This window comes from Dasypus novemcinctus, chromosome 7 (genome assembly GCF_030445035.2).
Source record: "Dasypus novemcinctus isolate mDasNov1 chromosome 7, mDasNov1.1.hap2, whole genome shotgun sequence".
NCBI lineage: Eukaryota > Metazoa > Chordata > Mammalia > Cingulata > Dasypodidae > Dasypus > Dasypus novemcinctus.
In genome coordinates, this window is record NC_080679.1 from 29,590,236 (window position 1) to 29,617,305 (window position 27,070).

The following is a 27,070-nucleotide window of genomic DNA, read 5'->3' on the forward strand; positions in this document are numbered from 1 at the left end:
CAAGATAAGGTTAAGCAACTGGCCCATGGATGCAATCCTAGAAAATGGCAGGGTTGGGTTTATAACCCAGTTCTGCTTGACTCCAGAGCTCTGTGCTATTAATCATTATGCCACATTGGATTCTAGAAAAATAACCCAAAGCAGATGAGTGTAACTTAGGTTAATAGCATTTTCACATAGGAAGGGCATCACAGTTAAATGCAGAGAGCAGAAACCACACTCTTAAAGGAAGTTATGGCTTGTTCCACTCCACCAATTGTCATATTCAATTGCTCCATAACATTGGTTTTCAAGTTACATTTTGGGGAGGAAACCCAAGGCTTCACAGAGGTGCTTGAAAATAAAATTATAATCTGAAAAAGAGAGAGGACTCAAAAAGAGTCAAAGTCGTTGATCCACCTGCATGTGAGAGAGAAGCATGCATTAGGAAAAAAGGTTATCACCTCTATTTCCATTGGCCCTGAAATAAGTTTAAGATGAGAAGACTACTATTGGGGACTGAACCCTGTCCCCAACAAGACACATCCTAACTCCCCTCAGTACTGTATGTGTGAACTCATTTGTAAATGGGTAATTTGAGGATCCTATTAAGATGAGATCAAACAGAATCAGAGTTGGCCTTAATCCAACATGGCTGGAGTCTTTATAAGCAAAGGAAATTTGGACACTTCAGTAGAAGCAACAGGAGACAGGAGGAGACAGATTGACATATGATGGAGGCAGAGACTGCTTGCCAGCAAGCCACCACCAGACCCCTAGCAGTGTCAGAGAGCGCTTGCCTGCTGATACCTTGATTTTGACTTCTAGCCTCCAAAACTGTGAGATAATCAATTTCTGTTGTTTTAGCCAATCAGTTTGCCATATTTATTAGGGCAGCCCTGGCAAACTAAGTCGACTGCTATGCAAGTACAGTTAGTTATCCTTATCTTAGACTAATATAAGAATTGCTGTAAAAGTCTAAATTTTGAGATATCTTCACATTTCCAAGGAGGAGGGTCTGGATATTGTGGATCTCTCCTTTTGCTTGTTATAAATGTTTATCCAAGTAAATATGAGGAAAAATTACTATTTTGTATAGCACTTCATGACACAATAGAAGAAAAAAAGATTTTCAACACACCATTACACTAGGTCTGAAATGAGGAAAGAGGTCTAGTCTAGAGATGTCTTTGGAGTGTAGTAGCAAAAAGACAGCAATTAGGGTAATGGGGGAAGGGGTCATGGAGAGAGGCTGGGTAAGTTGGTTAAAGCAAACTAATTTATATGCCTCAAAATCCCCCGAGGCCTAGTGTTATACTGGGATAGGACTAAGAATTTTGAAGTCCTACAACATTTGGGAAGATTGCTTAGTTGGAAGAGGAGAGTAGACTAGGAATGAAATGGAGCAAAACACCAATTTTTATGTTACAAAGGAGGTCCTTGCATGGGAATTCTGAAAGGGAATTAAGATACCATTTAGCCTTTTTTTAAAGTGTGGAGAGGATATTGCTAATGCTGTGAGAGTTGGTCAAGTCCTATTGGTGGACTGGATTTCCCTAGATACATATTTCTCTGGGAGCAGAGGTCCATGATTTTATACATTGTTGTTTTCCAGGTTGTCCATTTTTCTCTCACACACACAGAGATATGGGAGAAGGATATAGCTCTTGAAATTCAGGAACCAGGGCTGAAAGGAGGAGTTGGTTCAAAAACACATGTTCCTTCTTCACTGAAAGCAAGGTACTAGTGATGTGGGCTATGGGTGGAAGGCTCTTTGTCTCTTCAGAGATAACTAAGTTGTTTGACTTGTGGGTGTGAAACGGTAAGAGGCTGCAGTCCTGCTCTTAGGGACCAGCAGGCTCCAGTCCCAGGAAATGTTTAACAAAGCAAGGGCTATAAACTTTAAGTATTTAGGGGAAATGCAAAAACCAAGGCTTATCTAAAATGTCTGGAGTCCTTGCTAAAAGCTTACCTAAGATGTGGAAGAGATATATGCTAATTGAAGCCTATTGAGAACTGAAACAAAGGGACGATTTGGCCTTTCCTCTCTGTATAAAAGACGTTTGAAAATCTTGTTCCGGGCTCGGGATTCAAACAGAAAGCTCCCGAGTCCGGCTGGCCGTCAATAAACCATTTTTCCTTCTCAAAATCATTCCTGAGTCCTGGCCTCTCTATACTCAAATAATTGAACTTCTCTTAAATTCCACAACACTAGCAACTTAAGGTATGGCAGAGCTGGAATGGGTGGAAGGAAATGGAATGGGAAGTTGTAGATGGCTGAGTAACCTTGCTAATTCTCTTTATGAACGTACTATGGCCACCATGAAATGAGAATTTCATGAGGTTTGGAGAGTTTATTAGTCAGCCAAAGAGGTGCTGTTGTAGAATTTGAGAGAGGTTTAATTATTTGCATATAGAGAGGCCAGGACCCAGGAGTGATTTTGAGAAGGAAAAATGGTTTATTGACGGCTGGCCCGACTCGGGAGCTTTCTATTTCAATCCGGAGCCTGGAACAAGATTTTTGAGTCCCTTTTATACAGAGAGGAAAGGCCAAATGGTCCTTTTGTTTCAGTTCTCAATAGGCTTGAATTAGCATATATATTTTCCACATCTTAGGTAAGCTTTTAGCATGGACCTCAGGCATTCTAGATTAGGTTTTAGCATATTTTGTTTGCATTTCCCCTGAATACTTAGAGTTTATAGACCTTGCATTGTTAAACTGTTTCCTGGGACTGGAGTCCTTGCCGTGGTCACCAAGGGCAGGACTGCAGCCTTTTATCACCCCACACCCACAAGTCACGAATAGTTTAGGTTATCTCTGAAGAGACAAAGACCCTCACACCCATAGCCTACATCAGTGCTGATGCAAAATACCAGAAGTTGGTTGGTTTTCATAAAGGGTATTTATTTGGGGTAGGAGCTTACAAATACCAGGCCATAAAGCATAAGTTACTTCCTTTACCAAAGTCTATTTTCACGTGTTGGAGCAAGATGGCTGCCAGCGTCTGCTACGGTTCAGGCTTCCTGGGTTCCTCTGGGCTCAGCTCCTCTGGTTTCTCCACAAGGTCAGCTGTGGACTATGAGGCTCTCTAGACTTTGCCTTTCTCCACAAGGTCAGCTGTAGACTATCAGGCAAGCGGCTCTGTTTATCTCCCTGGGGCTCCAGCTTCAGCATCAAACTCCAACATCAGAATTCCAACATTAAAAGCCCTCAGTTCTGTCCTTTGCCATGCCTTTTATCTGTGAGTCCACCCACCAAAGGGCAGGGACTCAATGCCCTACTGACACAAGAGGTTTACTTGATTAAGTAATCTATCCAATATAATCTCATATGCCCAGAAGAAAAGATCAGTTTACAAACATTAGCCAATATTTCTTTTTGGAATTCATCAATAATATCAAACTGCTAAGAGGTACTTGGGTAATAGCAGAAACATGGAAAAGAGGAAACTAATAAGAGAAAGAATTAATTGTACTTTTATAATTCATTTAATAGCACTGCATAAATAGGCCAATAAAGTTTTTTTTAGTTCTCAAAACATTGTACCAAGTGAAATTATCATTTCCTTTGATCATAGTTAAATTGTGTTCTCATAAAAAAGCATCTGATAAAAATGTTCAATGTTATTCTTTGCTAAGTAAAGCCCTAACAGTACTGCTACATGCATATTCAATCTATCCATCCATCCATATCCATATACATATACAATTATCATCTTCATATTAGTCACAATTTATTGCATGATTACAATAGCAGGTTATTTTACATTTACCTCATTTAATAATCTCCCAAGCCTAAAAGATAAAATTATTACCCTCACTTTGCAGACAAGGAAACTAAGGCTCAGAAAGTTTATGACTTGACTTCAATCACCATGGAGGAAATAGGATTAGAGTAGGACTCTGGCTCTGGAATCCCTATCTTACGCCATAACACAACACAGAACCTCTCACAGTTTAGTTTAACATAATTCAATTTTTCAAGAATTTGATTTCTCTGAGGCTTTGAAAAGAGTAAATAATGGCTTAATGGAGTTAATATTCCATGACTAACTTATTGGCTCCCCCTGAGTTTTAAAAAAATTTTTGATTTGTTTAAAGTGTTATCAAGTTAAAACACATTGTAAGACCTTTTTCATTTTTACTCATTCTCTTTTTGCTAACCAAGTGTTTGATTTTGGACAAGTTCACAAACTTCTTGAGTCTCCACAATTTAGAACAGCCTTTAAGAATTAAAATTCTGCCTTTCATTATCTGTACCTTCAGACCTTTGGCAAGTAAATTAATTCTGAACCACAGCTGCTTCCTCTTGTAAAGGATACTAATACCCATTTCAAAGGGAACAAGGCTTAGAGAAGGTAATGTAGAAAAGCACTATGAGCAAGGCCTGGCATGAATTGTAAGAAAGAAATCTTCTGGAAGAAAATAAGGCTCACCCAATTGTGGAGAAGAAAAAAAATTTTTCTCAATCTTGCAAGAAGGGGCACACAACCAGAAAACATGGCTGGCGCCGTGAACAAAGAATGACAATTTATACCCCTAAGCCTATCACACAAGCCCTTCCTCTGTTTCTTCATAGATTGGATACTTCAGAGGTTATAACCTATCCGAGAAGATCTAACTTTCCTGCTCAAAAGTTTGTGATTGACGGCTTCCCCCATCACATTCCAACCATTTTAGTTTTTACCTGCTCCCCTTTGCCAAATAAGGAATGGAATTTAGTGCTGAATTGGTATTGACTTAGCTCATTCTTGGACATCTTTTTTTACTGCCTGTAGGACTGGCTTAAGCTGGTTTCCTTTGCTCCTGCTTACCCTGGGAGTAGAAGACTGAGGCAGTAGGCTGCCAGGTTACATTAATTAATATTTTCTTCCTTTATGTGAAAACTAAACTAATCTTCGTTTCTTACAGAATGCAGTCCAATCAGTCAACCAACGTTGAGCACCTGCTTGGGGACAGGCACTGCATGTGTCCCATGCAGGTGCTGCTATAGAGAGTGAGACAGAGGCAGTCTCTAGCCTTGCTGGCTTTTGGTCTTGAGGAGGAAACACATTACTTGTATCCTTATGTATTGTATTTATATGCATATGCACACAAACATATATGTGCATTTACCAACTGTGGTACTATGGCACATTTGGAAAGCCATTATGGGACCAGGAAAACCTTCCCCGAAGGATTTGTGCTGAGATCTGAAGAATGAGTCTTGGTTACAGTGAGGAAGAGGCGATTCCAGTTTCCAAAGGGAACCAACCTTTATACAAAAGCCCTGAGGCAGAAAGATAGAGGCGTTTTGAATAACTGAGAAAGCCTGCGGGGCTTGGGGGAGTGATGACTTAGTCACGCTTTTACAACAGGTTGATGAACATTTTGTAGGCCTAGTTAATCTTTTAGTACTTTATCCCAGAGCAGTGAAAAAGTATAAAAGGGTTTTCGGAGTGCCGTGATGAGTTTTGTTTGAAATATTTTAGACGGCTGTGGAACAGCCTGAAGTTTGCGGGGGAGGGATCCCCGGCGGACACAGGGTAGGAAGGTTACAACAGCAATCCCCGTAAGGATGAGGGCGGCCGGGACTGTGGGGACAGAGAGAAGTGGGCAGATGTGCGAAGAAGTTGGGGCGGAGCGGGGAGGAAACGAAGGATTTGGCAAAGGATGGGAATGGGGTTGAGCGGATGAAGGGGTACAAAATATAGCGATCAGTGAATGATCCTTACGAGGAAAGTAGACACTCTTCAATATTTTTTTTTGTACTTTTATTACAGGCTTATCTTAAAAGTAAACCAGGACTTTAAGATGCCTTTAGGCAGGGATTTGTTAAAATTAGCTAGAAACCTTACTCATTTTTACTAGGCTTTTATACTCCAGAGCTGGAAAACAAAGCAAAGAAAAAACTTTCTTAGGAACGAAGAGCGTGGCACCTTTAAGTGCTTACAATCCGAAGTGACTTGCAAGTCCTGATCGATGCTTTCCCAGGCTTATCAGTAGTCAAGACAGCACTCTTTATAGAAAACGCTCAACTCAAAATTTCTCGGCTTGAGGATTACCGGTCGGTTACGCTCGGCTTCGCTCCTCAAAGCAACCACTGGCTTTTGTCCTTGGCTTTACACCCCGAGGCTACTCCTTGCCGCGACCCCGCGGGCGGGAAGAGGCAAGTCTGAGACCCTCCCCGCTGGCGGCTAGCTGTGAGCTAGCGGCCAAGGCCGCGCCCCGCCCCTAGGCCCGCCCCTAGGCCGCGCCCCGCCCCGCCCCTAGGCCGCGCCCCGCCCCGCCCCTAAGCCCCCGCCCCGCCCCTAGGCCCCCGCCCCCTTCCCAGGCCCGGCGGCCTGGCTCTGCCTAGTGGGCGTGATTCCGCGGCCCCGCCCCGCCCCTAGGCCCGCCCCGCCCCTAGGCCGCGCCCCGCCCCGCCCCTAGGCCGCGCCCCGCCCCGCCCCTAGGCCCCCGCCCCCTTCCCAGGCCCGGCGGCCTGGCTCTGCCTAGTGGGCGCGATTCCGCGGCCCCGCCCCGTCCGGTCCCGCGCGCGGGGATTTGACCGCGCTTCTACGGCTCTGCTCCGCCTATCCAGACCCTCTCCCCGCGGGGCCCGCCCACCCCTTCCCGCGCCCCGTCCGGCGCGCCCTGCCCCCTAAAAGTCCCGCGGGCTGAGAGGCTGGAACCGCTCGGTCCGGGGTCCGGTCGCAGGCCCGCGGCGTCTCGATCGTTGCCGAGCCCACCTGGCCTCTAGTCTCCGAAGAGCCTTTCCCGCGGAGGCGGGGCGATGCCGGGGGACCGGCGGCCGAGGGTCCGCTCGGGCAACCAGCCTGGTCCCGCGCCCGCCATGGAGCCGGCGGGAGGCGGGGCCTGGGCCCACAGCCGCGTTGCCCTGGATCGGCTGGAGAAGCTCCTGCGCTGCTCGCGTTGGTAACGATGGACCCTTGAAGGGGGCTGCCGTGAGGGTAGAGGCGGGGGGCGGAGATCGCCCTGTCTCGGGTGTCGGGGACCCCTTCAAACCTCACGTTTCCTCTTCCCACTCCCACCTCGCAGTCGGCCTGCTTGCAGAGTTAGTTCCTGCCCAGGGGTCTCGTCTAAGTTGTCCCCTTCCTGCCCAGCTTTCTAGTCTCATCTTGCACCATAACCACCTAAAGTGATGTTCTCGAACTTTAGCGGGCAGAAGAATCTCTTAGAAGTATGATTCAAAATACGCCTTCCCGGCACCGCCTCCGGAGTTTGAATCTGTAGGACCAGGTGGGGTTGAGGCATCTGCACTTTTTACTGGGCCCCCGGTAGTTTTGATGAAGGCAATCTCTGAACCCCACGCTGACGGCTACGGTGCTGTCCCAGAGACCATCTTAAGTTTGAGCCCGTTGTCACTCTTTGCTTAGCTGACCCACTATGACCCTGTCCCCGTTTCAGCTTTTTTTGTTGTTGTTGCGAGTTTTGGGTAACTTTGTTGAGTGATTTGTAGGTGTGATGGGCACAGCTATTCTATTTCTCATTCAATTTTTTTATTTTCTGAGTTTGGTCAAAAGACTGTAGGGCCTGGCGTAACAGCTTTGATGAAGAATGTAGGTCTCTGAGAGATGCCATTTATTTTCATATTTTGCTTATTTTCCTCCTTGTTGTTACATCCTGGAAGTCTTCCCAGTTCTGGATTTTCATTTCATCCAGAAAATCTTATTTTCATGACTGTTGTTCCCAAACTTTCCCTGTAGCTCTTATTTCTTTTATAGCTTTCTTGGGCATTTCTTCCAAAAGCATTTATTGAGCAACTTATGTATGCACAACTCAGTATTTCTGCATCAAGATCACTCTGGCAGGTTTTCTCTCTCACAATTATATCTCTTTTCGACTGTGAGTGTGTTTTCTCAGATTTATGATTTTTGCTAAACGTGCATATTTCCCTTTTCAGCTTTTTCTTTAAAAATCAAAAGGACTTAGTGCCACAGAAAGTTTTTTCTTTTTCTTTTGTGTCTTAATTTGCCACGCTACAATGACAGATACCACATAATGATTTGGCCTAACAACAGAAATATATTCACCCATGGCTTGAAAGACTTGAAGTCCAGAATCAAGGTGTGGGCAAGACTGTGTGCTCTCACTCTGAAGTCTGTAACATCCTGGTGCTGGCTTGCTGCAATCCTTGGGGTTTCTGGGCTTGCATCTCTGCCTCCCAACAAATGGCGATGTCCTTGATCTCCTCCTGTGCCTGCTCTTCCCACTTCTGCTGATTTCTGGCTCTTCTCCCTGTGGCTTCCTGGCTATAAAGTCTCCAGTAATGAAGATTAAAGCCCTCCCTACTAGATCAATTGGGCTATACCTAAATAGGATCTTAGAAGACCCTAGGCACAAATGAGTCTACACCTTGACTCGCCTAATTCAAAGAGACTCTTTACAAGTGGTGTTACTGGAACGTGCCCTTTCTTGGGGTACATAATTCAATCCACCACATTATTTGTTTTACAAAAATTTTAAAAGATGTATCAAAACGATGTCACTACACACCTTAGAAAAGTGATGCTTTGCTAGAATGAGTAAATTCTTGAGTGGTATTTTTTTTCCCCTGTAAAATATGGGTCATCCATCTGAAAATATGAACTTTAAACACCTTGCACTGCTAGATGCAATAATAGGAGTGATTATAGCCACACCTTAATAGTCAATTCAGTAAAAGTTAGAAATTCAGGCAGCACACTTCATATGGAAGACACAGCAGCAGCGGGGTAGTGCTTCGCTTCACTGTAGAGTCAGGCAGCTTGAGTACAAGTTCCAGCTCTGACTCTACTGGTTAAGTAATTCAACCTCTCCGTGCTCAGTTTTCCCATCTGTAGAATAGAGGGATAATAGTGTTCAGCTCATCCTTCTGTGCGGATTTATTCATAAACAGAAATTTATTGAGCAATTACAAAATGCTAGGCATTCTTTTAGGCATTTGAGATTCATTAATGAACAAGCAGAAAGAAATCCTAGCTTTTCAGGATCTTATATTCCAGGAGAGGCTTCCCTCTATGTAAAATTATATCTGTAAACTGTTCAGTGTTGTGATTGTCATAGAACAAACATTTATTCTATGATACTTATTCTATGATAAATAATAAAAAAATACAAAAGGTGTAGTCTTTGTTTTCCTCATAGGGAGAGACAAAATGAATAATCGGATGTTCATGTGATGTTAGCAGTGCTGTAAAAATCACATATAGAAAGTGTTAGAGGAATGCAGAGGAGGGTAGCTTGAATAATTGAACTCTAGGTTGTCCTGAAATCTAATAAAGCCTCTTCATTTTTTACCCCCTACCAAATAGTTTTGCTCGTTTCCAGCTGGAGTGAGCAGACAATAAAGGCCAAAGGACTTAAGGTAGACATCAGTAACTAGGCTTGGTATTATTCTAGGTTATCCACTTTGCTATTGAACTCCAGTGATTTTTTTTAAAAGTAAGTACATGAACCAGTGATGGATAAACTAACTTTTTTAAAAAAGATTTATTTATTTATTTTTCTTCCCTCTCCTCCCACCCCGGTTGTCTGTTCTCTGTGTCTATGTGCTGCGTAGTCTTCTTTGTCCGCTTCTGTTGTCAGCAGCACGGGAATCTGTGTTTCTTTCTGTTGTGTCATCTTGTTGTGTCAGTTTCTCCGTGTGTGCGGCGCCATTCCTGGGCAGGCTGCACTTTCTTTCGCGCTGGGCGGCTCGCCTTATGGGGCGCACTCCTTGCGCGTGGGGCTCCCCTACGCAGGGGACACCCCTTCGTGGCCCGGCACTCCTTGCGTGCATCAGCACTGTGCATGGGCCAGCCGCACATGGGTCAAGGAAGCCCGGGGTTTGAACTGCGGACCTCCTATGTGTTAGACTGACGCCCTAACCCCTGGGAGTAATCCGCCTTAAACTAACTCTTAACTGTCTCTTTGAATGCTTATTTTAACAGCTCTGCACTATATCTGTAAAGGTTAAGATAGTAAATACCTTAAGTTGGCCACTGTCTCTGTGTCACATATTCTTTCTGTTTTTAAGCAACACTTTTGATACTTAAAAAACGTGGAAAAAAATTCCTAATAAGGGCCCTACAAAAACACAAAAACAGGCTGTTGACCTGATTTGTTCCCCAGGTTGGAGTTCAACAATTCTCTCTCTCTTTTTTAAAAATTTTTTTGCCAGGTACCCTGGGCCAGGAATTGAACCTGGGATCTTGTATGTGGGTAGCTGGTACTCAACCACTGGCTTCCTTGAGTTGGTTTCATTGTTTGTTTTGCTTCTTTGTTTTTTTAGGAGGCACTGGGAACAGAACCCTCCAATTTGGTAGGACTGTGCCCAGCTCCATCCGCTCCAAACAATTCTCCCTCTTTTTTCCCCCAAACAATTCTCTTTTAATAGGTAAAAGGTCTTATGTTTAAAAAATTCTGGGGAGTGGATGTTTATCAGTGGTCAGTGGTTGAGTGCCTGCTTCCCATATATCAGGTCCTTCATTCAATCCCCTGTACCTCCAAAAAAAAATCCTGTGTGAAATTTTATATTTTATATTACATAGTGTTTAATGTTTAGAAATAATGCTGCTTTCCTCTCTTGGTGTCTCTGCAAGTTTCTCTGCAGTGTCTGTAGTGAATAAGGCATTGCCAGCTATACATTATTCATGGCAAGAAGACCCTTCTTCTAGTAATTGCCTGACATTATTGTTCGAAAGGAGCAACTTGGGATGGCCTGCTTCTTGCTTTTGCTACCTACCATTTAAAGCAATGTCATATTATTTTCAAGTATGTGTCAGTATGTCCTTTTACAAGTTTCAGAGTTCTACCCAGTGGGCTAGTGATTACTCGGATTACCCTCACATTCAGCTTGCAGCTGTCATCTGTCTAGTTTCCCAGCTGTCATCTATCTTGGGTAGCACATTGGATCTATTTTGCAGCAAGTGTTACTTGCTGGTGAGGATGATTGGCTACATTACAAGGCATCCCTTTTGACTTTTAAGATGAGTATGGCTTCAAGGTGAACCTGATGAAACTGTTGAAGAAGTCAGATATGATATTTGTGTTAGGTCTAAGCATCACAACCCCGTAGAAGTGATTTAAAGATTTGGAAAAATGAGACAGGAAGACTGTATCCTTTGAAAGGCTGGCAGAAAGCACAGTAATGTGTTGCTAGAGGAAGCAGGAAATGATAGTAGGAGCTGCCGTGTACAAACCCAGGTGTCATATGACACTGTTTTGTGAATTAAAATGATTAGATACATCTTGGCATAATTTTAGGGGGCTGGGGTTGGCATCTATAGACAGTTGTAACTTGGAGTCACATTGATTGGATGTGTAGTTTTTAGAGATTTCCACGTTGAGTGGTTGATTTGTTTGTGTGTATGTATGTGTGCATGGCTTTGCCTCCTGTAGAAGAAAACCAAATTTTGCATTTCATAGGGTTTTCTTGTAGAGAGCTTAATTCTTTGGCAGAGTTTCCTCTTCAGTGTCCGGTAGCCTATTTTACTGTTAATGTCATGAGAGTGTTAGTGATCTTAGTGCTTAAAGTAAGGCAGGATGTTAACCTTCCAACAAATTGTTGCGGAATCAAGTGATGTTGGTCTTAATATTTCGTTTTTTAGCTTCGACATTGCTTTCCAAAGCTATTTTGAACAAAATGTGTGCCAAATAAACATTTACTTTTGAAGTATTTTCTTCTTCTAAAGAGATAGTAGGATGGGTTAAGGATTAGCTTAAAATTAATAACTTTTTAAAAAAGATTTATTTATTTATTTCTCTCCCCCCACCGCCACCCTGGTTGTCTGTTCTCTGTGTCTGTTTGCTGCGTTGTCTTTGTCCACTTCTGTTGTTGTCAGCGGCATGGGAATCTGTGTTTGTTTTTGTTGCATCACCTTGTTGTGTCAGCTCTCTGTGTGTGTGGCGCCATTTCTTGGCAGGCTGCACTTTCTTTAGCACTGGGCAGCTCTCCTTGTGGGGTGCGCTCCTTGCACGTGGGGCTCCCCTACGCCGGGACACCCCTGCGTGGCCCTGCACTCCTTGCGCGCATTAGCACTGCGCATGGGCCAGCTCCACATGGGCCAAGGAAGCCGGGGGTTTTGAACCGCGGACCTCCTATGTGTTAGACCGATTCCCTAACCACTGGGCCAAGTCCGCCACCAAAATTAATAACTTGTTAGACTTCTCAGTGGTATAATTGCTTGTAATCTGAGTTGCTGGCTCATTTATCCATGTTTTTTTTTTTTTAATTAGTAAACAAGTAAAAATTACAACCTTCTTCTCCCTTAAGACAGCTAGTTCATCCTTTAGAAAAGTATATAAGGGTTAAAGAGGGACAGCAGAATGCCTTTGCTTCTGTCAGAAAATGCAAGTAGCCAGGTAGATTTAGGTGAATAATGCTGTGTATGTAAAATTTTAAGCACTCAAAGGACTATTAGGCCAGAAAAGTATTTTAAACTATAACAGTTCATTGTCCTCATATGATATTGTTATTTTTAAGCTAAAAATCTATTCTCTCTTTACAGTTGCCATTTCTATATTGTTTTTTCTTTATTTTCCCATTTTTTATTTACTTGTAGTACTCGAGTTTCCTTATTCAGTTTACAGGAGGGGCGGGGAGCAATCTATTAGCAAGATAAGACTACTTACATTTTTCTCTTTCTTAGCTTTCATAGCACTCTTAACTGTAAATAACTATGAAAGGAGATAAAGGAAATGCATTTATTGTTTTAGTAAAATTGTTACTGCTTTTATGTTTATTCTCAAGAGAGGGAATAGATAGTGGAGATAAATACAGGGGACCATGCTTTAACAACAGGAGAAGTCTTAGAATTTGATGTTACTTTCACATGGCAGCTCATCATTTTATTTCCTTCAGGAAACTTTCCTTGACCTCAGGTTTTGGTCAATACTCTTGTTAAACTCTCTCATAGCACCACATATCTTACCTTCAAATTATCTGTGTGGTTTTTTATTCATGTGATTTGGGATTCTTTGATTAAGGTCTGTCTTCTTTAACTACACTAAAAATTTCATCATTTTTGTAGCCATGGTGCCAAACACATAGTTTATTAGTTAAATGCATTAGTATTAGCATGGTTAATTTAGGTTAAGTTAAGGGGTGTCTGCAACTGGAAATTTCAGGAGGACCTGGTTAAAAATGTCTCACCTCAATTGCCAAGAATCCTCCGTTGATTCCTAGGGTTAATTATCCATAGTACAAAGTGACTGAGATCTCAAGGCTGATGCAAAAGGTACAAGTCTTTCCCTTTGGGACTTAGAGCTAGAACCATGGCATGCACAGTGCTGTTGTAGACAAACACACTGCTGATGACTGCCAGAGCAGCTTACCGACCCATCAAATACCCGTCAATACTGTCCCCTGTAGAATAAAGGGTAGTGTGCTACACGTGGAATTATGGGTCTACAGGATTGGAGCTTAGAGGTAAGCTTTTAGGCTAGGGCTGGAAATTTGTGTATCAGCTGCTTATAGGTAGTAATTGAAGGCATACTTCTGGAAGGGAGAAGGGAAAAGGATATAAAGAAGAATGCCTAGTTAAGGAGCCTCAAAAGTCAACATTTGAAAGTCAGGTGGAAGAGGTGATACCTTAAAGACAGGAATATCAGCAGTTACATAGATACTGTTTTGCTTTGGAGGAAAGGGAATAGAAGACAGACTAACCAAAAGTCTTTGAGTCGGGTACATGATAATCTCTGGGGCATATCTGACTTATATGGGAGAGTCAATTATAGTCATTAATCAACAGTTCTGTTGCCCATTTGACTTTTATTCAACATTTATTGACCTTAAATAATTAGATGTAATTTCTTGTTTTACTCATGTAGTTTATTTGGATCTGGTACATAAAATAAGCAAATAAAGTGCTTCAAAGTTGTGATCCATTCCCCTCACTTTTTAAAAAATATATTTTTTATTGACATCATTTTTTTAACCTTTAATTTTTTTTATTTTATAAAGGGTATTTATTTGGGGTAGAATCTTACAGTTACCAGGCCATAATGTGTAAGTTCCTTCTCTCACCAAAGTCTGTTGGTATGTATTGGGGCAAGATGGCTGCCGACATCTGCAAGGATTCAGGCTTCCTCTTCCTTTTAAGGCTCCGTGGCCCCAGCTTCTTTCAATAATCAGTGGTAGGCTGGGATAAGTCTTGTCTCTCTTCCAGGGCTCATTTCTCTCTGGGCTCACCTGCTTTACTCGTTCCATAAGGCCAGCTGTAAACTATCAGGCGAATAACTTGATGTTCTTCCTGGGGCCCCTGCTATGTCTGTGGAGCTTTCTCTATTTCTCTGTGTTTTTCTCCTACATGTTTACATCCCAGGGCTCCAGCTCAAAACTCCAACCTCTTTTCTCTGCCATGTGGTTTTCTGTGAGGCCCTGCCCACCAAGGAGGTGGGGACCTGATGTCCTACTGATGTGGCCCAATCAAAGCTTTAATCATTTTATTTTATTTTTTATTTTTTGCCTTTATTTTTTTAATGTTACATTAAAAAAAATACGAGGTCCCCATATACCCCCTTCCCCCCCTCATCCCATTCCTCCCATAACAACAGCCTCCTCCATCATCATGGGACATTCATTGCACTTGGGAATACATCTCTGAGCATTATACATGAACATACAGAAGCAATAAGTGTATAGTAAAGGTTGTGAACTTACTGTGTCAACATGCATAATATCATACAGGAGTCCTATACATCACCGCTCCACCAACACCTTGCATTGTTGTGATACATTTGTGATAAACTTTGCAAGAGCATCATCAAAATATTACTACAATCTATAGTCCGTATCTTATATTTGGTTTATTTTTCCCCCAACCCGCTCTATTTTTTAAAATATATTTTTATAACAGAGATTGTGAACTCAATTGAGCACATGTATAGAATTACCATACACATCTCTTCAACACAACACACCGTGGTGGAACATTTGTTACAGATTATGAGATAATATCATCAAACTATTACCACTGATCATGGTCTGTAGCATAATTAGGCACACTTTTCCCCTACCACACCCATTATCAATGCAATACCTTTTTGGCATTGATGCAAGTACCACCCTGCAATAGTGATGTACATCTGCTCTAGCTCACAGAAGACACTTGAATCTGTACCATCAACCACAGTTCTCATCCACCTCTGGGCTTGCTGTCTTATTCAGTCCCTAGATTATTTAGCTTTTTTTCAATTGACATTTACTTCCAGAGATTACCCTTTTCAGCTACAAATCCCATTTATAAACCAACTGCTACTCACTATAATATGTTACCATTAATTCTCTCCATTTCCACACTTTTACAGTCAAGTTAATTATTACTTCTACATACATTAATCATCAGTAGCTCGTCTCAACCCTCTTTCTATCTCTTAATAACCTTTACTCTAGGTTTTAACCCTTTGTGTTTATTCATCATATTTAGTTCATATTAATGAAACCATGCAATATTTGTTCTTTTGTGTCTGGCTTACTTCACTTAGCATAATGTCTTTAGGATTCATCCATGTATCCCAATTTCATTTCTTCTTATTGCAGCATTGTATTCCGTCATAGGTATATACAACATTTTGTTTATCCATTCATTGGTTGATGGACACTCATTTCCATCTTTTGGCAATTGTGAATAACGTCTGTGTGAACATTGATGTGCAGATGTCTGTTCGTGTCCTAATTTTTAGTTCTTCGGGATATATTCCTAGTATAGAGGAATTGCTGGATCATATGGCAGTTCTATATTTAGCTTCCTGAGGAATCCTCAAACTGTCTTTCACAGAGACTGTTCTGTTTTACACTCCCACCAATAGTGAAGGAGAGTTCCTGTTTCTCCACATCCTCTCCAACACTTGTTTTCTGTCTTTTTTTATAATTGCCATTCTATGTGGTATGATACCTCATTGTTGTTTTGATTTGCATTTCCCTAAAAGCTAGTGATACGGAACATATTTTCATATGCTTTTTGGCCATTTTTATTTCATTTTTGGAGAAATGTCTATTTAAATCTTTTGTCCATTTTTTTATTGGATTGTTTGCTCTTTTATTGTTGAGTTGTGTGATCTCTTTATCCAGAATAGAAATCAAATGCTATCGGATATGTGGTTTCCAAATATTTTTACCCATTGAGTGGTCTGCCTTTTCATCTTCTTGATGTAGTCCTTTGAATCACAGAAGTGTTTGAGGAGTTCTCAGTTATCCGTGTTTTCTTTTGTTGCTTGTGCTTTTGGTATAAGGTTTAAGAATGCACCACCTACTGCCAGGTCTTGAAGATGTTTCTCTACATTTTCTTCAAGGAACTTAACGGTTTTTGCTTTTATATTTAGGTCTTTGATCCATTTTGAGTTAATTTTTAAAAAAAAATTTATCTCTCTCCCCTTCGTCTCCCCGCCATTTGTCTGTTCTCTGTGTCCATTTGCTGCGTGTTCTTCTGTGTCTGCCTTGTTCTTGTCAGCGGCACCTGGAATCTGTGTCTCTTTTTGTTGTGTCATCTTGCTCCGTCAGCTCTCCGTGTGTGTGTGGAGCCATTCCTGGGCAGGCTGCACTTTTTTCACTCTGGGCGGCTCTCCTTACGGGGCGCATTCCTTGTGCGTGGGGTTCCCCTATGCGGGGGACACCCCTGAGTGGCACAGCACTCCTTGCGTGCACCAGCACTGAGTGTGGGCCAGCTCATCACATGGGTCAGGAGGCCCTAGGTATGAACCTTGGACCATTTTGAGTTAATTTTTGTATAATGTATGAAATAGGGGTCCTCTTTCTTTCTTTGGCTATGGATAATCTGTTCTCCCAGTACCATTTGTTGAATAGATTGTTTGCCCCAGCTGGGTGGGTTTGACAGGCTTGTCAAAAATCTCTTGGCCATAGATGTGAGGATCTGTTTCTGAACCCTCAGTTTGGTTCCATTGGTCTATTTGTCTGTCTTTATGCCAAGACCATGCTGTTTTTACCATCGTAGCTAGGTAATATGATTTAAAGACCAGAAGTGAGAGTCCTCCAACTTCACTCTTCCTTTTTAAGATGTTTCTGGATATTGGGGGCCTCTTACCCTTCCAAATTGATAATTGTGTTGTCTGTTTAAAAAAATGCTAGTGAAATTTTTATTGGGATTGCATTGAATCTGTAAATCAGTTTGTGTAGAATTGACATCTTAATGATATTTATTTATTTTTTATAAAGATTTTTATTTTTGATTTCTCTCCCCTTCCCCCACCTCAGTTGTCTGCTCTCTGTGTCCATTTGCTGTGTGTTCTTCTGTAACCGCTTCTATCCTTATCAGTGGCACTGGGAATCTGTTTCTTTTTGTTGCGTCATTTTGTTGTGTCAGCTCTCCGTGTGTGTGGCACCATTCTTGGGCAGGCTGCACTTTCTTTCGTGCTGGGCGGCTCTCCTTACGGGGCGCACTCCTTGCGTGTGGGGCTCCCCTATGTGGGGGACACCTCTGTATGGCACGGCACTCCTTGCGTGCATCAGCACTGCACATGTGCCAGCTCCATACGGGTCAAGGAGGCCTGGAGTTTGAACCACGGACCTCCCATCTGGTACGCAGATGCCCTATCCATTGGGCCAAGTCTTCTTCTCTTAATGATATTTAATTTTCCAATCCATGAGCATGGAATGTTCTTCCAATTATTTAGATCTTTTTTTTTTTTTTTAATTTCTTTTAGCAATGCATTGTAGTTTTCTGAATACAAGTGCTTTACATCCTTGGTTAAGTTTATTCCTAAATTTTTGATTCTTTTAGTTGCTATTGTAAATGGAATTTTTCCCTTGACTTCCTCCTCAGATTGTGCATTACAATTGTATAGAAACACCACTGATTTTTGCATGTTGATCTTGTATCCTGATACTCTACTGAAATTATTAGCTCTAGCAGCTTCGTTGTAGATTTTTCAGGACTTTCTAGATATAGGATCATAATGTCTGAATAGTGAAAATTTCACTTCTTCCTTTCTGATTTGAATGCCTTCTTTTTCTTTTTCTTGCCTGATTGCTCTAGCTAGAACCCTAGCACTATAATGAACAACAGTGGTAATAGTGGGCATCCTTGGTCTTGTCCCTCATCTCAGCAGAAAAACTTTTTTTTAAAATTTTTTATTCATATCATATTTACTGAAACTGATGTACAGATATTGAGACAATAGCTTTCAAACAAGGTGACATTTGTGTTTACATTATGGTTTATACTTTAGGCTATACAGTTTTCTAAATTTTTTAGTTATCCTATGTTTTACATTATGGTTTACATTACTAGTCTGTTTTCCCCTATATGTTTTTGATGTAATATTACATGTTTTATATCCATCCTTGTGTACTCTTGTGAAACATTTCTTTTGCCCTCACATTTACTTTGGTTCCATCTATTCAATATCTATTTCCCCCTCCCCTTGGGGCCCACAGTGACAGTCAATCTTCATTTTTTGAGGAGCCATGTTAAAAGATATTTGCAACAGTGTTGAGGGCTTGACTTGCTCAACTGCCCTAATGCCCTGGGAGCCACCCTTTCTCTTGAGAGATACAGTTCCCTCTATTTGATGGCGTTAGTCCTCCCCAGGATGTGGGTCTACCTTCACTCTCATTATATGGGTCTCTACCCAATGGTATAACCCACTCTGGCAAAATGAGCATTCAGATATTCCCTAGGAGTCTGTCCTGCATCAGATTATCCCCTTTGAGTATCTTAAACAGGTAACTTTCCTAATTATATTTTGAAAAGGTTTTCTCAGCATTATACTCTTAACCAACACCTGAGACTCTCCTATGTTCGTATGTTGCCCCACCCTCCCCCCAATTTCTTGGGCAATATTACCCATCTGCCCATCCCTAGCCCCCCTCAAACCTGCAAAACCCCACCCAAAAGTAACCCTATTCCCCCATTTTATCTCTTCCTTGTGCACATACTTACCTCCAGCTTATCATAGATTTCACCCATGTAGATGTCAGCTTACATCATTCCTCTATCCCCCGATTTCCTATAAGCCTATCTTCCAGTCTCTAGCTCTCTGAGGCAGCTTGCTTATTTCATATCATTGAGGTCGTGCAGTATTTGTCCTTCAATGCCTGGGTTGCTTCACTCAACATAAGGTTCTCAAGATTCATCCATGTTATCACGTATGTTTGTAGTATTTGTTCTTAAAGCCGAGTAGTATTCCATTGTATGTATATACCACATTTTATTGATCCACTCATCTGTTGATGGGCATTTGGGTTGATTCCAACTTTTGGCGATAGTGAACAATGCTGCTATGAACATTGGTGTGCATATATCAGTTTGTGTCCTTATTTTCAGTTCTGCTGGGTATATACCCAGCAGTGGAATTGCTGGGTCATATGGCAAATCTATGGATAGTTTTTTGAGAAACCGCCAAACTGTCCTCCAGAATGGTTGGATCCTTCTGCATTCAGAAAAGCTTTCAATCTTTCACCACTGAGTACAGTGTTAGCTGTGGGTTTTTCATATATGACCTTTATCATGTTGAGAAAGTTTCCTTCAATTCCTATCTTTTGTAGTATTTTTATCAAGAAAGGATGCTATATTTTGTCAAATGCCTATTCTGTGTCCATCTATAGGACCATGCAATTTTTATTCTTTGATTTATTAATTGATGTATTACGCTGATTGATTTTCTTGTGTTGAACTACTTTTGCATGTGTAGTATAAAATCCACTTGATTATGATGAATAATTCTTTTAATGTGTTGTTGAATTCAATTAGCAAGTATTTTATTGAGAACTTTTGCATCCGTATTTCATTAGAGAAATCAGTATGTAATTTTCTTTTTTTGTAATATCTTTATCTGGCTTTAGTGTGAGGGTGATATTGACTTCATAGAATGTGTTGGTAGAATTCCTTCTGTTCAGTTTTTTTGGAAGAGCTTGAGTAAGATTGTTATTAAATCTTTTTTGAGTGCTTGGTAGACTCACCTGTGAAACTGTCTGGTCTGGAGTTTTCATTTTGGGTAGTTAATGACTTTCAATTTCTTTACTTGTGATTGATTTGGTGAGGTCTTCTATTTCTTTTAGGGTCAGTGTAAGTTGTTTGTATGTTCCTAGGAGTTTTTCCATTTCATCTACATTGCCTAGTTTTTTGGCATAAAGTTTTTCATAGTATCCTCTTATAATCTCTTTTATCTCTGTGGGATCGGTAGTAATGTTCCCATTTTCATTTTTTATTTCATTTATTTGCATCTTCTCTCTTTTTTTCTTAGTCTAGGTAAGGGTTTGTTGAGTTTCTTAATCTTCTTGAAGAATCACCTTTTGGTTTGTTACTCTATTTTTATTCTCAATTTCATTTATTTCTGCTTTGATCTTTGTTATTTCATCCCTTTTACTTGCTTTTGGGTTAGTTTGCTGTTCTTTTTTTAGTTCTTCCAGGTGTGTAGTTAGGTTATTGGTTTTTGCTCTTTTTTTTTTAATGGAGTTGTTGAAGGCTATAAATTTTCCTCTCAGCACTGCCTCTGCTGCATCCCATAGGTTCTGATACGTTGTGTTCTTATCATTCGTCTCGAGATATTCATTGGTTTCTCTCTAAATTTCTTCTTTGACCCACTGAGTAAGAGTATGTTGTTTGCTCTCCATATATATGTAAATTTTCCTTTTTTTCTGCATCTTGTTGATTTCCAACTTTATTCTATTATGACCAGAGAAAGTGCTTTGTATAATTTTGATCTTGTTGATTTTATTGAGATTGGCTTTGTGACCCAGCATATGGTCTATTCTGAAGAAAGGTCTATGAGCACTTGAAAAGAATGTATATCCTGCTGTTGTGGGTACAGTGTTCTGCATATGTCTATTAGGTTTAGTCTATTTATCATATTATTCAGTCTCTCTGTTTTTTTGTTGATCCTCTGCCCAGATGTTCTGTCCAATGCTGAGAGTGGTGTATTGAAGTCTCCAATGATTACTGTAGAGAGATCATAACTACTGTCTTCTTGCCTCCATGGTTTGTGATGAGAATTGGGCACTCAGTCTTATTGGGTATCCCTTATATGTTATGCACTCCTTTTCTCTTGTTGCTCTCAGAATTCTCTCCTTGTCTTTGGTATTTGACATTCTGATTAGTGTGTGTCCCAGAGTTGGTCTATTTGGATTTATTTGGATGGGAGTATGATGTATTTCTTGGACATGGTTATCTGTGTCCTTCAATAGGGTTGGGAGATTTTCTATTATTATTTCCTCAGATATTCCTTCTGCCCCTTTTTCCTTCTCTTCTCCTTCTGGGACACCCTTTACACCCATGCTGTCACTTAGTTCCCTGAGATGCTGTTCAATTTTTTCCATTGTTTTCTTCATCTGTTCTTTTGAATGTTCACCTTTGGAGGCCATGCCTTCAAGCTCACTGATCCTTTCCTGTGCCTCCTTAAATCTACTGTTATGTGCCTCCAGTATGTTTTTAATTTCATTTATTGCACCTTTCATTCCCATAAGGTCTGCTCTTTTCCTGTGTTTCAAATCTTCTTTGTGTTCACCCAGTATCTTCTTAATACCCTTAATCTCTTTAGCCATCTCATTGAATTTATTAAGGAGATTTGTTTGAACATCTATGATTAGTTGTCTCAACTCCTTTATGTCATCTGGAGGCTTATCTTGTTCCTTTAACTGGGCTATAGCTTCTTGTTTCTTGGTATGGATTGTTTTTGGTGTTTTTGCATCTGGCTTACTAGATGTATTTATTCTGGGTGCAGTTTCTCCCTTTAGTTTAGGACTTTCTTGTCTTTTCTCCCTTGCTGGTTGTGTAGTAGGATCTGAGGATGGACTTGGCTGAAGCTGTCCATGTTGCTCCAGGAATTGATGAATCTTCTTGCACCCTTCTCCTCTGCCGGGGTAGGGACAGAGCCACAGCCATGTGTAATAATCCAGGTTGTGTAGGACAAGACTATCTGTAGTTGTCTGGAGACATTGATGAAGCTTCATGCCCTTTCCTCCCCTACCTGGGGCAGGGCTAGAGCTGCAATTGTGGGCAGCAGTCTATGCTGTGTGGGCTCAAAATGACCCAGGTAGACTGATGTAGCACCTGCACACACCCCCTGCTGGGGATTGGGATGGACCTTCTGGAGTGCCTAAAAATCTAATCCATGTGGGCTGAATATGCTTGCAGTTTCCTGGAGAGGCTGAGGGAGTACTGTCCCTTCTGCCCTTTAGGGGATGGGAACAGAACCACCAACGCCCAACAGTTCAGTCTGTGTTAGGCCAGAAGTACCTGCTCTTGCCTAGAGAGGCTGAGGGAACACCAGCCCCCTCCTGTCCTTTTAGGTGGTGGGGTTGGATCCACGGGCACCAAAGAGTTCAATCCCTTTAGGTTGAGAGACCCTGTTGTTGCCTGGAGAGGCTGTGAAGATACATACCTCTCCTATTCTGTTGGTGGTGGGGGTGGATTCACAGGTGTCCAGGAATTGAGTCCGTGCAGGCCAGAAGTGCCTGCTGTTACCCAGAAAGGCTGAGGAAACCCAGCTCCCCTCCTATTCTACTTAGGGGTGGGAATGGAGTCCCAGGTGTCCCACTATTCAGTTTGTGCCAGCCAAAAGTACCTGCAGTTTACTGGAGAGCCTGGTGTATATTCTGCCAGCTTCCTCCCTGCCTTAGGTGGGGCTAGAGCCTAGGCTATGGCTGCAATCCTATCTTGGTTGAAAGAAGCCAGTCCCTAACTTCACTGTGATTTTCAGTCAGCCCTGTTTCCCCTCATGCTGGGGGCGGAGTCAAAATGGTGACTACCGGCCCCTTTCCAACTTGGACAGGTTCAAACCCTACCTGTTCCTAGGATTATATTAATACTTTAGCCAGCTGAGCCCAACAGTCAGTAGCTGAAGTTGGTGGCCAACTGTGTCTTCCTCCCCACTTTATGGGAAATGAGCTTATAACCCAGCCATGGAATAGCTTGCACTGTTAGAGTTGGATGGGCACTGGCCTCTGTGGCATGGTTTGCAGTTTCTTGGAGAGGTTGGTGTGGATTCCTCCAGCTTCTTCCCTGTCAGAAGGTGGGACTGGGGTTTAGGCTTGAGCTGCAGTCTGATCTGAGTGGACAAAAGCTGGTCCCTACCAGTACTGTGATTTTTAATCAGCTCTGCCTCCCCTCATGCCTGGGGTGGAGTTAAAATGGCAGTTACTGGCCTCTTTCTGACACGGGCAGTTTGAATCTATAGCTGTTCTTAAGATTATACTTTAGCCAGCTGAATTTACTAATCAGTAGCTGAAGTGTTTGCCAAATCATGTCTTCCTCCCCCATTTTTGGGAAATGGAGTTTCCAGCTCTAGCCACAGACTAGCTCCTGGGGCGGTGGCACTGGCCTCTGTAGCCTGGAGTGCTGTACTCAGGAATCTTCTCTGCAGATGGGTGGTCTCCTCCTTCCATACTTTAAAGGATGTTACAGGATGTTCTTCTGGTCTCCTGAGGCCCCCAAACAGGTGCTTTAGATAACTCTGGGTGATTACTAACTTCCCTGTAGCGAGCTGACTCTTGGAGCTCCTTACTCTGCCACCATCCTGCCCCAGCTCCTCCCCAACAACTTTGTTTTTTTTCCCCTAAAGATAAACACAATAGATTGTTTAATTGAATTAGAGAGGCTTTGCATTTTGGGGATAAATGTGTTGGTCCACAACTTAAAAATACCTTAGGGATTCTCTAAAATGTAAGAGAACCATGATAACTTTCTTGCCTAATATTAAATTGCAGTTGTTGTCTCATAGAAGCTTAGAGCCATTCAGTTAAGAAATAGGGTCTGCTTCAGTATTGTAATCTCAATTGAATTTTCTTCCTTGCAAAGAAAGTTTTATATCAGTAGAACCTTTTAAAAAAAAAAATTGTTTGTTCTCACTACTTCTTCCTGAAATTATAATCCTTTGTACCAGTATTTCCAAATCAACTACATATGAAGTCACAGAAATGTGATTGCAGATAGAGGAAAAATAGTTGAATTTTCAAGGTACAGAAACCCTTTTATCTTGCAAATGTCTTATTCTTCTGGATCGTTTTTCTTTCTAACTGTATATATATCAAACTGAAAATAGGGTAAGGATGAAATGAAATTGTTAATACAAATGCATTTTAATATGTAATCTTCCATTTGATTCATTCATTAAAATTTATTGAAATCATGTTGCTCATATAGCACCATGTTAGGTAGGTAATGCTGATTTGGGAAGTTGAGAGAAAAGGAAATCTCTCACCTGTAGGGTTACAGTCTATTTGGAGACAAGAAAAATAGAGAACCAGGCAGTTAAGATATAAAATATTTATTTTTCACCATTGATTGCCAAAGCCCTGACTAGATGCCATCTCTTCTTCCTAAGAACCTTTAGTAGTTTGTACCTCTCTTAAATCATATGTAATTTCACTTATAAAACTACCCAGCTAGATTATAAACCCCTGAGGAAAGAGTATATATCAAAGTCAACCTTAGTTCCTTGCATATCTGGAGCATGGTACAGATTTTATTTAAGTCACAGCATGGAAGCTAGAATCAAGAATTCCCATACCTCTTTGTTTAGTGTCATTTTCACTATATCATCCTGAACAATATTTGGATAATGAGTTGGGCTTGAATAGTTGTTGGGGAAGAGGAAGTATATTGTAGGCTGGGGAGAATAGACTGAGCAAAGTTGTAGGATTGAAATTGGATATATCATATTTGAGAATCGTTAAAGATGCTGGCTTGACCACATCACAGAATTTGTGTGGAGGAGCAAGTAAGAGGAAAGGTTGCATAGCTTGGATGGTACCAGATTGTGAAGAACTCTTTGTGTTAACATAAAAAGAATTGAAGCTAATATCTGCATATGCCATAGAATTAATATAACACAGCATATGCTCATTAAATATTTGTTAAATGAATGATAAGGCTGAGTCTTTTTCAAGAACTCACTATTATCAATTTCATGTGTATCTTTTTATAGATGTTTATGTAGCATTATATGCCTCAGATGAGAGAATACTATATATCCGATAGATATTTCATAGTTTAACATTTTCTTCTTGGTAGAAATTTAGGTTATTTCCAGTTATTTGCTCTGACAAGCAGTGCTGGAGTGAATATCCTTGCCCGTGTGCTTTTAAATTTTTAATTTTTTAATTAAAATTCTACATGAGCATAAGTGACTAAATTAATAGGACAAAGATTATAATGGAAACATTTGTTTGCCCCATCCTTCATTACCCTTGAATTATAAACCCCAAATACAACCTATTTCTTCTTTTATAGTTACTCTGGCATTTCCAAATAATATGCTTATTTTGCTATTTCTTGAATTTTTTCCATTTTACATAATATTAACTTCCTAACTTCCTACTCTGAAAGATAAATTTTTTATTTTTTATTGCTCTTTAACTTTCTTCTGTGAAAGGTGACTGGAAATAGTAATTCTAAGTTAGAATGATTTTCAGTCATAATTGAAGGCCTTGCTCCACTGTTCTCTGTATTCCTTGTTACCCTTGAAAAGTTATTTGCCATTCTGACTTCTTTTTTTTTTTTAATGTGATATATTTTTATTTTACTTTTATTTGTTAGTATCTGGATTTTTGTCCACATATCCACATATCTTTGGTGTTTTGAAGTGTTACAGTGACATGCTTTTTTGCAAGTATTTGAATATATCTATAGGATGAATTCCTGGCATTGAAATAGTTGAGCTAGAGTATTAGGTGCATTTGAAATTTTGTTAGATGTTGTAATAAAATTCTTGTATTCCAGGGTATCTTGTCGTCTAAGATCTTGCTAGTCTTAGAAAGTATGGCTTTGACACAGATGCCACCCTCTATGTATTATATGTACCCTTTGAGCTGTCCTACTGAAATTCTAGTTGTCACTACCCTCTCCCAGCTTTCCCTATAATACTCTTTTCCTGCTTCCTCCCCCCATACACACACATGCATATGTTTCTCATTCACTTTCTTGTTCCAATATCTTTCCTCATCTGTTAACAACAAAAAATTCTAATTAGAATAGTCAACCAATCATTTATTCATAGATAGTAAATTGCTAATTACATGATAACATTTTATTGCTAGGATAAAGAATCATAACTATAGGTAAAGGGTTCAGTCATCTGAGGAAGGAAATTTAAGGTTGAGAAACAGAATCGAGGGATTCAAGAAATTGTATCTGTGCAAGAAATGTAAGAACTGGACAGGAGGTGTAGAGTGGGAGGAAGGATCAAAAGAAAGTATGTTTTATTGATGGAAGGAGAGATTGATTACCTGTGCATGTTTGGATGTAGTTAGAAGAAGACAACTGTTAACAATGGGAGTAGGATACTTTAGGAGAAAGGAAAGATGTGGGAACTAGGGAAAACCCAGCATCACATCTTGAGAAGGAAGAATGACTACTAGAGATTTTTTTCGTAGAGGGTGGGCTAAGAATATGGTGAAAAGGTAAGGTGTATTTAGTGGGAAAAAAACCTCATACTCTTTGGCTCTAGTTAGGGTAATGGGATTGAGGAACATGGAGACTTTTTTTAAATTAGAGAAGTTGGGTTTACAGAACAATCACGCATAAAATACAGGATTCCCACCAACACCTTGCATTGATGATGAACTTTTGTTACAATTGATGATAACACATTTTTATAATTGTACTATTAATTGAAGTCCATGTTGTTTTATTTTAAAGCAGATTTATTGAGATATATTCACATACTAAACCATCTATCCAATGTGTACAATCAGTGGCTTTTAGTATAATCACAATTGCTTCTCTTCCTTTTGGCTAAGATCAAGTGAAGTACAATCACAGTGTTGTGCAGTCATCATCACAAAAAATTTTAGAACAATTTCATTACTCCAAAAAGAAAAACTTCACGCCCCTTAGCAGTCACCTCTCAATGCCTTTATCCTTCCCCAGCCCTACATAACCAGTAACCTAATTCCATCTTTATAAATTGATGGATACTTACATTTTATATAATTGGAAAGATACACTATGTAGTACTTTGTGTTTGGTTTCTTTCACTTAGCATAATGTTTTGGGATTTTTTGTTTTTTAACCTGTATTAGTGTCTTATAACATTAACATACATTTGTTCAATTTCAAAGAAAAAGTCTTATATATTTAATATTACCCATATTCATATTTCCCATGAGATTTTGCTGTGCTATACAGTTCCATGTTACATTATTTAGCTTTCCTTCTAGTAATATACATGACCTTAGACTTGCCCTTTCAAC

The 27,070-nt window shown here is 40.6% G+C and overlaps 1 protein-coding gene across 1 annotated transcript in view; it reads left to right on the top strand.

Moving 5' to 3' along the window:
• The first annotated feature begins 6,596 nt into the window (after positions 1 to 6,596).
• The window catches only part of BARD1 (BRCA1 associated RING domain 1), a 97,837-nt gene continuing 77,363 nt past the window's right edge, over positions 6,597 to 27,070 (top strand). Inside the window, exon 1 of the mRNA XM_058300177.2 lies at positions 6,597 to 6,876. Coding sequence (XP_058156160.1) covers positions 6,734 to 6,876 — 143 coding nt within the window. The 5' untranslated portion in view covers positions 6,597 to 6,733. The remainder of the gene's footprint in view (positions 6,877 to 27,070) is intronic.